Source organism: Teleopsis dalmanni, chromosome 2 (genome assembly GCF_002237135.1).
Source record: "Teleopsis dalmanni isolate 2A chromosome 2, ASM223713v2, whole genome shotgun sequence".
Taxonomy (NCBI): Eukaryota; Metazoa; Arthropoda; class Insecta; order Diptera; family Diopsidae; genus Teleopsis; species Teleopsis dalmanni.
In genome coordinates this window covers 108,708,557-108,721,055 of record NC_051847.1, presented here as the reverse complement: position 1 = coordinate 108,721,055, position 12,499 = coordinate 108,708,557, and the positions used below count along the sequence as shown (strand labels likewise).

At 34.6% G+C, this 12,499-nt stretch overlaps 2 protein-coding genes across 2 annotated transcripts; both read right to left on the bottom strand.

Moving 5' to 3' along the window:
• Positions 1–7,465: 7,465 nt before the first annotated feature.
• LOC119675401 lies at positions 7,466–10,068 on the bottom strand. The gene is made up of 2 exons (XM_038086601.1): positions 8,337–10,068; positions 7,466–8,175 (listed from the first exon to the last, which is right to left on the bottom strand). The coding sequence occupies exons 1-2, from the start codon at positions 10,066–10,068 to the stop codon at positions 7,466–7,468; spliced, it is 2,442 nt and encodes an 813-aa protein (XP_037942529.1).
• Positions 10,069–10,111: 43 nt separating this feature from the next.
• LOC119675400 lies at positions 10,112–10,777 on the bottom strand. Its single transcript, XM_038086600.1, has one exon. It carries the CDS (start codon positions 10,775–10,777, stop codon positions 10,112–10,114), a length of 666 nt encoding a protein of 221 aa, XP_037942528.1.
• Between the last annotated feature and the right edge of the window lie 1,722 nt (positions 10,778–12,499).

Below are 12,499 nucleotides of genomic sequence, written 5' to 3'. Positions count from 1 at the left end.
AAATATAAAGACATGTAATTTGCCTCTGTTAAAAAAATCATGAATTCTGAAAAGGTACACGCAATGGGAAAAACATGTCTGTTCAAACGTATAAACAATCGAACTTATTATTTTATGTATGATCAATGCTATTTTGTTAGTGAAGTCAGCAATCAAACCAATAGCGAACATGTTGTATTTTGCTTGGACAAAATCATATAGAAAAAACTCTAATATCAGAGCAAATGCACACATAGCTTCTAGCTCATGCGTATGTAAGTTTCTTGGTAAATTTTTTCTACTCTTCTTTTTATTGCACACTTACTAAATATATATATGCATGGGTAGGTGAGACAATATTTTTGAATGTGATGCTTGGATTTTGTTTGTGTGCTTTTTTTTTTCTTAAAATATATGACTGGCTTCGTGTGCATGAAATGCACAAGTCTTCCAAATTATTTAAAATTTGATTTTTGCTGAAATTTTATACTAGCTTCATACTAAAATATGATGTTTGCCTATGACATGATGCGAAAACACCGGAGTAGCGCAACCACAGTTGTTATTAGTGTAAATGCTCTTAATATATTTGGCTACCAAGACTCGGCTATGCCATACAGTAACACTAGTTTCATGAAGAGTATTCATAAACACCATATTATACAATAATTGATTATGCTTTATATATTAAGTTTTTATTATTATATTCTTATATTAAATACAATAGAATTATTAACTAAATTTTATTACTTAAATTATATAGAATACAACTATAAATCTTAGATAACTAATTATACATTAACTTAAATTAACTAGAACTATTAACTATATTTAATTGCATATTACTTATAACTGTTTAAAATGAGTTTATTTATTTAGGGTGAATATTTTTGTTTCATTGCTAATTTTTCTAAACATTTATAAATAGTATATTTTTTATTAAAATTCAAATTTTTGCAATTGTTTTTAATATGCTGGTAAATTTTGCACTATATTAACAACTTTTTAGGTTTAAAAAACCCTCAGTACTGCCATTTAAATAGCATTGAAGATATCATAAAGTTATTAAAAATAAAAATTAATTTGATATAACTTATTGAAAGTATTAATTAATATAATTAAGTTAATGTTTTACACAGAAGTTCAAATATTTACAATTTCTTTAATTTATTGTTAAATTTTACACTATTTTTTTTAAGTACCCAGTTTGATTTAGCACTTTTATTGAAAAGTTTTTTAACAAAATTTCATTGTGGCACCCGTAAATCGGATCCTTAAATCAATTATTGTTATAAACTTTTTTATTTCTTTTTTTTATAGTGTTTGCTAAGATTTCTTTAATACCATTTAAATGGTATTCTTTTTTGAAAAAGAAAGTAAAAGGTGATCACCTTTTACTAAAAAATCTTTCTGACGATCTCTATAAAATGTGCGTTTTACATTTTGAAATTTTTAAAAAAATATTTGAAAAGTATTATTATGTAAATGGCATTAAAAAAATTATAATAAATAGCATAAAAGAAGAAATGGAAAAAAATGTACAAAGCGAAAATTGGTTTGAGGAGCCGATGTGCGGTAGCCATCGCGAAAGTTTGTTGGACTTCTTAATAAAAGTTCTATTATATAAGAACTCAAAGTGGCTACTAAAAAGTAGCCAAGATAATGCAAAATTTAAAAGTAAATTATAAAAATTGTAAAAATTTATATTTATGTAAAAATATTAGTCTAATAATATTTATGAATGATTAGAAAAATTAACAATAAATAATATTCACCCTAAATAAATAAACTCATTTTAAACAGTTATAAGTAATATGCAATTAAATATAGTTAATAGTTCTAGTTAATTTAAGTTAATGTATAATTAGTTATCTAAGATTTATAGTTGTATTCTATATAATTTAAGTAATAAAATTTAGTTAATAATTCTATTGTATTTAATATAAGAATATAATAATAAAAACTTAATATATAAAGCATAATCAATTATTGTATAATATGGTGTTTATGAATACTCTTCATGAAACTAGTGTTACTGTATGGCATAGCCGAGTCTGGACAGCCAAATATATTAAGAGCATTTACACTAATAACAACTGTGGTTGCGCTACTCCGGTGTTTTCGCATCATGTCATAGGCAAACATCATATTTTAGTATGAAGCTAGTATAAAATTTCAGCAAAAATCAAATTTTAAATAATTTGGAAGACTTGTGCATTTCATGCACACGAAGCCAGTCATATATTTTAAGAAAAAAAAAGCACACAAACAAAATCCAAGCATCACATTCAAAAATATTGTCTCACCTACCCATGCACATATATATTTAGTAAGTGTGCAATAAAAAGAAGAGTAGAAAAAATTTACCAAGAAACTTACATACGCATGAGCTAGAAGCTATGTGTGCATTTGCTCTGATATTAGAGTTTTTTCTATATGATTTTGTCCAAGCAAAATACAACATGTTCGCTATTGGTTTGATTGCTGACTTCACTAACAAAATAGCATTGATCATACATAAAATAATAAGTTCGATTGTTTATACGTTTGAACAGACATGTTTTTCCCATTGCGTGTACCTTTTCAGAATTCATGATTTTTTTAACAGAGGCAAATTACATGTCTTTATATTTCTATGTTTTTGCTAATACCTTAAACTTTCTATTTTAATAGGAATGTAGCATAATTCCAGGAATTTTTAACAGAAAACATTATTTTGTTGTCATGACAAAGCAAAGCTGTTGTTTAGAACATAGCGTTGGTGTTTTAACGTGTAACCTTTTTTACAATGTTGAGAATAGGTGGAAATTGCAAATAAATTCTGTGTGGTCGTTTTAGTATTTAATTTATATTTATTTTGGTAAGAATTTTATAAAGTATAAGGAATTTATATTGAAATTTATGATGTCACCTATTTTTTTGCAACAATGTGCTTGATACATTGTGGCAATTTGGATAGAGAAATATTAGCATCTATGCTAATATGTAACTATATATCTTTCATATATCTATGTTTATGTTTATCACATTTCTCAAATAGTTCTGGCTGGCGCTTTTTTTCTATTATTTTGTTTTCAATGCCTTCCACGCATCCTGGTTGACCTTTCTGTCTTTGTTGAAAAAAGAAATCATTATCTTCTTGGATTTTTATTTATTCAACAGCAGTAGGTGCTACGATAACAAATACAAAATTTTCTATATTTTCACAGAACTCTTTTTCTTTAATTCGGAATTTTTCGTGCGGAGACTTATTACTTTCTTGTAATAATCGTAAATTTTTTGTAGTTCTTTTTTGCAATTAAATTCAGTTAGAGTAGGAATACGAGCCTTTTACCAAAATGGTAGTACGGAATAATTCATACTTCTAAAAGTTTCCTTCTAGGTGTTGCGTTGAACACGAATTTTATAGAAAAGAACTTGAAGTACTTGCTTCATTGAAAGCAACTTTGCTCCACAGATTTCACTTTGACATTCTCTTGTTAAAACTATATGTAGGGGTTAATAATATAAAATGAAACTCTTCAGTACTTTTGTTCTGACTGCGATTTCAAACAAAAAAACTGTCAAAGAAAGAAAAGAAGACGTAAAGCGAAGAAGTTGAAGCTGAACAGACGTTTTATTTTCATAGTGTATTGTCTTTAAGTAAATTATTATTAATTTTTCATAAAGTCTAATTATACCACTATTAATTTGGGGGCTCAGCCGGGATTGCAGCGGGTAACAGCAAATAAGGCGTTATGCATTGTTTAAAAGAAAAAATTAAGCTGCAGCAGGCAGTAAAAGAAGAAATTAAGAAGTAAGAAAAAGAAGAAACTAAGAAGCAAGAAGAATAAGAGATAAGAATAAGTAGAAAAAGGAAAAACGAAGCTGCGTGCAGAAGGCTTATCTAGGATGAAGAGCATGAGGGTGTGTCTGTATATGATATGGCTACATCCAACGAGCTACTGCTGGTACTACAGCAGTAGTGTTAGGAGCTTCTTCACCCTTAAAGACGTGCAAGAAAGCATGACCCCATTCACAGGGAACGATGCAGTTGATATTAACCAGTGGTTTGGCGAATTCGACGACAACGCGGCAACGCTGGGATGGAACAACATCCAAAAGTTTGTATACGCCAAACAACTACTGCAGGGTGCTGCACGTCTATTTATCAGAAACCAACCAAGTGTACATGACTGGCAATGACCAAATGATCGCAAAAATTCACGACATGCTAAGAAACAGAATGCATCGCCCGAATGAAACACTCAGAGAATGTGTGTAGAACCTGCAAGAGATAAGTCGACCAATTGACTTAGACGAGAAATGTCTAATTTCATACTTTGTTCGAAGTTAAATAAAACAACCTTATACGAAGCGCAAACAATAAGCGAGCAGAAACAACGTATGATAATTTATGAAAAGATCAGAGGGACGAACAAAGGAGGTAGAGGCGAAGCTCCAGTGTGCAACTCAAAATCGTTTGAACATAAAATCCCGAAACAGGAAATAAAACGAAGGTGCTTCAAGTGTGGTGATGTGACACACTTAGCAAAAGATTATACGATTGTTAACTACAAATATTTCCGCTGTAACAAGATCGGACATCGCTCGTTTGAATGTAAAGAAGCAAAAACATTGCAATCCTCATCGTTCAGCAGTGAAGTAAATTCCGTAGAAAACATGTCTAGTCACTTCATCTCAAACAAGAAGTCATGTCGAAATGTAACAATTCTGGGAACGCCCATTTGCGCTCTTATCGACATCGAATCTGATATGACATTACTACGCGAAGATGTTTTCGAGTCGTCGGGTGGCGGTATCCTGTGTAACGATATTAAAACTCTACGTTGTACGGGTGGGAACGTAATAAAAAGCAAAGGAAGCATAAAATTGCAGACAGCTTTAGACAAGGCTGACCTATACCTGACGTTTCACATCGTCGCCTATAAAGACCCCGATTATTTAGCAGTAATTAGTTGTGATGTATTTGACAATTTAAGCATTGCGTTATCCAAAAACGGTTCGAAATTTTATGTTTCAGAAGAAAAAGAAGTAGATGTAAAAACGAAGAATGACATAACTACAAATGAAGATGAATTTTAAATTTTATGTGGAATGGCAGATGCGGTTCAGCAGTCATCAAACATAGACAGAGCACAACTTTCATTTGAAATGCAGGAAGAAATTGAATCGTTAGTTACAAATTATAAACCAAGTGAAATATGCAAAGTCACCGATTGAAATGAAAATTATCATGATGGATGATACTCCGATATATGAAAGCCCATAGCGGTTGGCATACCATAACCGAGTAATAGTGAACGAATAGGTAATGGTGCGCGTAGAACAAGGCAATGTGCAAGAAAGTTTTTCGGAATATGCTGCCGCAGTTGTATTAGCATCTAAGAAGGATGAATCAAAGCGTCTATGCTGCGATTATCGTAGATTAAATGAAAAGATTGTGAAGGACCGTTTCACTATGCCGTTAATCAAAGATATTCTGGATAAATTACAAGGTGTAAATGTTTTCACGACACTCGACTTGAAGAACGGGTTCCTTTACGTTCCAGTAGAACCATCATCACGAAAATTAACTGCATTATATATGTACCAAGAAGAATTTTTCTTAGTAAAACTAAAACCGAAAAAGAGACGACAAAAAACACGTTGTTTTTTAATTCGAGTTTGATCAAGACTGATCGTTTTTATTGTAATAACTTGCATTGTGCAACAGGGTTGCCAATAATACAAAAACTTTCGTTATTTATGAACATTATATATTTTATGTTATTTTGTATTGTTACCCAACATCCCGGCCTCCTTGAAAGGACTTTCAATGGGTAAAATGGCTAGTTTGTGGATAGGTCTGCGAATGCTGCCCTTTGAGGTACATACGTCAACTACTCTGACATGCTCGTCCTTGCCTGGTATGACCTTAAGAACTCTTCCGAGTTGCCAATGTAGTGGGGGCACATTGTCTTCATGAATTAACACCATTGCATTGGGCATGATATTTGGTATTTCACAGGTCCACTTTGTGCGCATCTGTAGCTCATTTATGTATTCATGAGACCACCGCTTCCAAAATGATTGTTTCAAACCGATGATGAGGGACCACTTGTCGAGCATGTTAGTATTAGCAGATTCCGTCCGCTCCGGTAACGCCTTTAGAGAGCACCCAATCAAAAAATGGGCAGGAGTGAATGCTTCATTGTCGCTAGGATCCGGCGAAGTGGTGTCAATGGTCGAGAGTTGAGAGTAGCTTCTATCTCGGTTGTTACTGTTGACAGCTCCTCAAATGTTAACTTAGTAGTCATCAAACTTCTATATAAGTGCCCTTTTGCGGATTTAACTGCAGCCTCCCAAAGACCGCCAAAATGAGGTGCCCTGTGCGGAATAAAGTGAAAATTAATGAATTCAGACGCGCAGTACTGAATGATAGACGATTGGTTTATTTTATTAAATAAGAATGACTTTAGTTCTGTCAATTGATTTGAAGCCCCAACAAAATTGGTTGCGTTATCGCAAAATATATTACTTGGTAATATTGGTAATATAAGTCTGTTGACAAACTTGATACAACTTCGATGTGTACTGCTTTTGTTGCCATACAAATAAAAATGGCGATATAAGTTTTGTATGGAGGCTTCCCTCTTATACGTAAATACGTGTTGAATGGTCCACAAGAATCTATACCACAGCGAGCAAACGGCCGTGACAGTGTGAGACGTTCTACCGGTAAATTGCCCATCATCTGTTGCAATAGTTTTGGCTTATAATGCACGCAGTGAACACATTGTCTGACTACTCTTCGAGCAACCTCTCTGGCGTTTATAATCCAAAACTCTAAACGAATGAGTGCCACTAGTGCCTTAGGTCCAGCATGATAATTCTTACGATGCAAGTAACGAACATAACGTATGACGAATTCAGATTTGCTAGGCAGCAGGATAGGATGTTTACGTTCTTTTGCAAGTTCAGCCAATTCTAATCGTCCACCAACCTTTATCAGCTTATACCCACCGGTATATTCAATAAATGGGTTGAGGTATTTTAATGAACCTTTTGTTATAGATCCTCGATTCAATAAATAAATATCTTCAGCAAAGTACTGAGCTTGTATATTTGAAATGATGCATCGGAAGGCGTGGTCTAATTCTTCATGAGTAAGGACTTCTGTAAAGACATTGCGGTTGAACTTCTTGAATGCTGCTTTTCGTTTTTCTTTATTGACTTCTTCAAAATCCAAGTTGTCGTTCTTGTTTGCAGGCCACTTATACATCTCTTGACGAAGAAATGAAGGTCCTTTAAACCAAATAGAATTAGTGAGATCCTTAACAGTGCTGCCTCTTGACACAATGTCTGCTGGATTACAATTTGTGTGGACATATCTCCAATGTGAACCTGCGGTGAGGTCTTGAATCTCAGAAACTCTATTGCCTACGAAGGCAGACAGTGTGGCCGAATGCATTTTGAGCCAATATAAAACGATTTGGGAATCAGACTATAGATAGACGTCCGTATCAAACTTTTCGAAGAGCGATTTAATTTTGTTGTAAAGTCTTGCAAGTAGCAGTGCTTCACAAAGTTCTAATTTTGGAAGCGATTGTTTTTTTAGCGGAGCTACTCTAGATTTGGCTACGAATAGTTGAACCTCTATGAGGTTGGAATCATCTGTGACGCGAATGTAAATGCTGCAACCATATGCGCGAATCGATGCATCGCAGAACCCATGGAGCTGAATTGTTTTTGCTTTTGGTTTTAGACAGTACCTTGGAATGGTAATGGTGTTCAATGATGACAAATCGTGACAAAGCCTTTCCCATGCTGAATGTAAATTTTGAGGAATGGATTCGTCCCAATCAAATTTAAGCAGCCATAGCTCTTGCAATAATGTTTTAGTTGATATGGTTATTGGAGCTAATAGTCCTAATGGGTCGAATAGTGACGACGCAATTGATAAAATAGTTCTTTTTGTGATGCGGCTGATAGAGTTTGATTTAACATTAAATGAAGGAATAAATACATCATTATCTTGATCCCATTTCAGTCCCAATGTGCAGATAATAACATCCGAACCTATATTAAGATCTTTGACAGTAGTATCATCTCTAAAAGCTTGATGATTTGAGTGCCAATTAGCTAATTCGAAACCTCCCTGTTTTAGAAGCTCTTCCAATTCGTGTCTTATTTGATGTAACTCAGAAAGAGAATCTGCACCATGCAATAAGTCATCAACATAAAATAAGATTTGATTATTTCAGCTGCAATCTTGAATTGATCCACATATTGATGCGCTATATACAATAGGCAACGAATGGCAAGGTACGGTGCAGCAGCTGTTCCATATGTAACTGTGTTGAGCTGGAAAGTACGAATATTGGTAGATGGCGAACTTCTCCAAAGAATGCACTGAAATTTTCTATCTTCAGGATCAATCAGAATTTGCCAATACATATTCACTATGTCAGCAGTAAGAGCGAATCGAAATAAGCGAAAACGTAACAAGAGGATGAACAATTCAGTTTGAAGAGTAGGTCCAATCATCAAAATATCATTGAGAGATTTCTGAGAAGAGGTTCGACATGATGCGTCGAATACGACTCTTAATTTCGTCGAGGTGCTGATTGGCTTCAATACGCAATGATGCGGAATGTAATAATGAGGTTTATCAATATTTGGATCTTTTTCCTCAATCATGTGACGAAGGTTTTGATATTCTTCCATAAAGGCAACATATTGCGTTTTGAGCTCAGGCGACCGTGACAATTGATTTTCTTGTGTAATAAATCTGTGCAACGCTGTACCGTATGAACTGCCTAAACACTGAGGATTATCCTTAAATGGCAACCTTACCATAACTCTACCTGCATCTGTTCTGCATACTGTTTCTGAAAACAAACGATCACAAACTTGTTGTTCACTAGTCCAAGCATGTGGAGTGATCGAGACTTCTTCTAGCTTCCATAGACATTCTAACTTTTCCTCGACAGAGTCAATTGATGAAAGGAGACAAGTTGAATTATTAACGCATTGTGAAACATCATATCTACCTGAAACAATCCAGCCCAAAATAGTTTTCTGTAACGTTGGTAATCCTAATCCAAGCTTAATCTGTCCTACTGACAGGACACTAAAAAAACTTTCAGTGCCAAGCAGTAAATCAATACGGGTTGATTTGTAAAATTGTTCGTCAGCAAGGTTAATATTTGATGGTACGTTCCAAGTTGAGATGTTTATTTCAGAATCTGGTTGATACGCAATATGTGATGTTATACAGAATGTCAATGGAAGTTGAAAAGCCGTGAATCGAGATTTAATAGTAGTTGATACCTTTGATGTAATTCTTGTCGATGAATTTCCGATGTTGTTAATTTCAATATTATGCTTGGCCATGGGTATGCGAAGTTTTTGAGCGAAATCATTAGTGATGAAGTTCACCTGTGAACACGAATCTAGTAAAGCCCTACCCAATTGATAGCATCCAGATGCATCCTGTATTAGAACTAGCGCTGTAGCTAAGATGACATTACTTGTCGATGACTTCTCTAAATGTGTATGCATCACAGCATCTCTAGAAGTAGTAGCTACCGCTGACACCATTGATGACTGTGGAGTAGGATGAACTGAGTTGAAAGGTGTTGTAGCATTGAAGGTGTTGCTACGATGTAACAAGGTGTGATGTTGATCTGAACAAATCTTACATCTATAAGTTGATGGACAGTTAGAACGTTGCTGTCCTTTTGATAAACAATTGATGCACAGTGTGAATCGCTTTACAGTGTCAAAACGTTGTGCAGTTGATAAACTTTTAAACCGTTCACAGCCATTGAGCTTGTGATTCGCACTTGAACAAAATATACAAGAAGATTTAGTGCAAGAAAAAGCATAATCTTTGTGAGATTTTTTTATTTTTGACAATTTATCATTGGTGTGCACATCTGATACACAAGGAGACGTTTTATCCAGAGATTGAAGATATTGACAATGTCTCTCTAAAACGGCACTACAATCGTTCCAACATGGCAACCTTTTGAAATTCAACGATTCCTTCCACTTTCTTCTCGTCCCTTCGTCACACTTTTGCATCACAATATGAATCAACATTGCTTGTGAAATGTCACGTTCAGAACCCAATGATAGAAGTGAACTATAAATTGCTGACGCAGTATCGACTTCGCAGTTTATCACCTTCCGGTTTGGAAGTACCAGGAAGATCGAAAAGGGCTGATACGTTTTCCATAAAAATGAGTGTTGGATTGTCGTACCTATCCTTCAATCTATTTAAAGCCTTTGAATAATTTTCATTTGTGACTTGAAACGCGTTAACCGTTTCTAACGCTGGGCCATGCAGACAAGTCAGCAAATAATTAAATTTTTCCAGATTAGATAAAGTTGATTCTCGATCAATAATTTGGAAAAATGTCGTTATAAAATTCTTGAATTCCGAATATTTACCATTGAATGAAGGTAGTTGTAACGGTGGTAGTTTCGATGTTGATTGGTGGATGGTGATGTTACCATCAGATATTGACGTATTGTGGAACTCGTCTCCCAACTGCGATTGAATAGCCACCTTTGCATTGATGTAAAGCTCCTCCAAATCTGATCGGCAATTATCTTCTGGATCTAAGGCCTCGATGCTCGATTGCGTGGTCAATATCTGTTTGAAGTAAGCCTCTAATATCGCTAAGCGACATTTTAGTTCAGCATGTGGAAGTACATTTCCCTCATTCCTTGCGGATTCAATATAATTTTTAATTCGTGTCATGCTTTTTTTAGTGTTGGCTCTTTGCTGCTTTAATTTTTCTGCCATTGTGATGTAAAAATATAATGTACAAAATAAATGCACCAAATACAGCAACAACTCGTTAAGTAAATGATAAACAGCAACAGCAATAGAGTCGACGTAAATTCTGCATGCAGCGACAGCACTGAAAATTTACGATGATCGCAGTAGCAGCAGCAGTATAAGAACTCCAAACAAATGCAGCAAGCAGCGACAGACTAACTGCAAAGAACCGTAAAATAAACGGCAATAAACTATAAAGCGAGTCGGCGACGATGGCCTTGAATTAAACACGGGATTTAATTTAAATATAATTATATGGAGCACAAGAACCGTAGAACAAACGGCAGTAACAATGCAACAAAACGGCGACGACGGCTTGAAAATGATACAAGAACCATAAAACGAACGGCAGCTACAAAGCAACAAAACGGCAACGACGGCCCGAAAATGAGACTGTTCAAGTTTTTATTATTAAATATACAACATATATTATATATTTAATATATATTAAATATATCACTTTCAAATGTCTAAATTATACTTTGTCAAGTATCTATCGTGCCCCACGTTGGGCGCCAAAAAATGTACCAAGAAGAATTTTTCTTAGTAAAACTAAAACCGAAAAAGAGACGACAAAAAACACGTTGTTTTTTAATTCGAGTTTGATCAAGACTGATCGTTTTTATTGTAATAACTTACATTGTGCAACAGGGTTGCCAATAATACAAAAACTTTCGTTATTTATGAACATTATATATTTTATGTTATTTTGTATTGTTACCCAACAATATATTCATTAAGGGCAATTTGAATTTCTTTATGCACCGTTTGGTATTCGAAACTCATCGGCTGCTGTTGGCAGATTTGTTCAAGCAGTTTTTAGTGAACTGATACAAGACGGTACAATCATTTTTTACATTGATGACATACTCATACCATCGAAAGATAAAGTTGATGGACTAAAAAGTTTTGAAAGTCGCTGAGGAGAAGGGAATCGAAATAGGATTTAGCAAGTGTCAATTCCTGCAGAGAAAAATAAATTTTCTGGGGTATGTTATAGAAAACAATAGCATACAACTTTCCTATGAAAAGATTAAGGTCGTAGAAAAATTTCCAGTACCGAATAACTAGAAGGTTGTTCAAAGATTTACTTCCGCAAGTTTGTTAGGAATTTCACCGTAATAGCCAAACCGCTCACTGACTTCCTACGCAAAGTTCACATTCGGGGAAGAACAAGCAGTTAAAATTAGAGCTAGTAAAAGCGCCTGACTTGAAAATCTGTGATCCATTCGTAGAAGTCCACACGGATACTCATGGCTTTGGTGCGATTTTGATGCAGAAAGATCCTGATGACCAAATATTACATCCGGTACAATACTTCAGTCGAACGACCTCTCCTTCCGAGAGTAAGTATAATTAATACGAATTAGAAGTCTTAGCTGTTATTCAAGCATTGAAGAAATGGAGGATTTATCTAATTGACAAGGAGTTTAAAATCATCACCGATTGTAATGCATTCACGTTAACTATGAAAAAGGAAGACGTTCCGCTAAGACTGTCACGTTGGGCAATGTTCCTGCAAGATTTCCAGTATAAAGTTGAACATCGATCGGGAACGCAGATGAAGCACGTTGATGCTGTGTCGTTACAATTGGCGTCCGAGCAGGGACCCGAGTTTTGGCAAAAAAAAAAACAGGAATGGAGAACAGTGTACAAACGTTTCAAAAAAAAAATCGTTAAACTAAA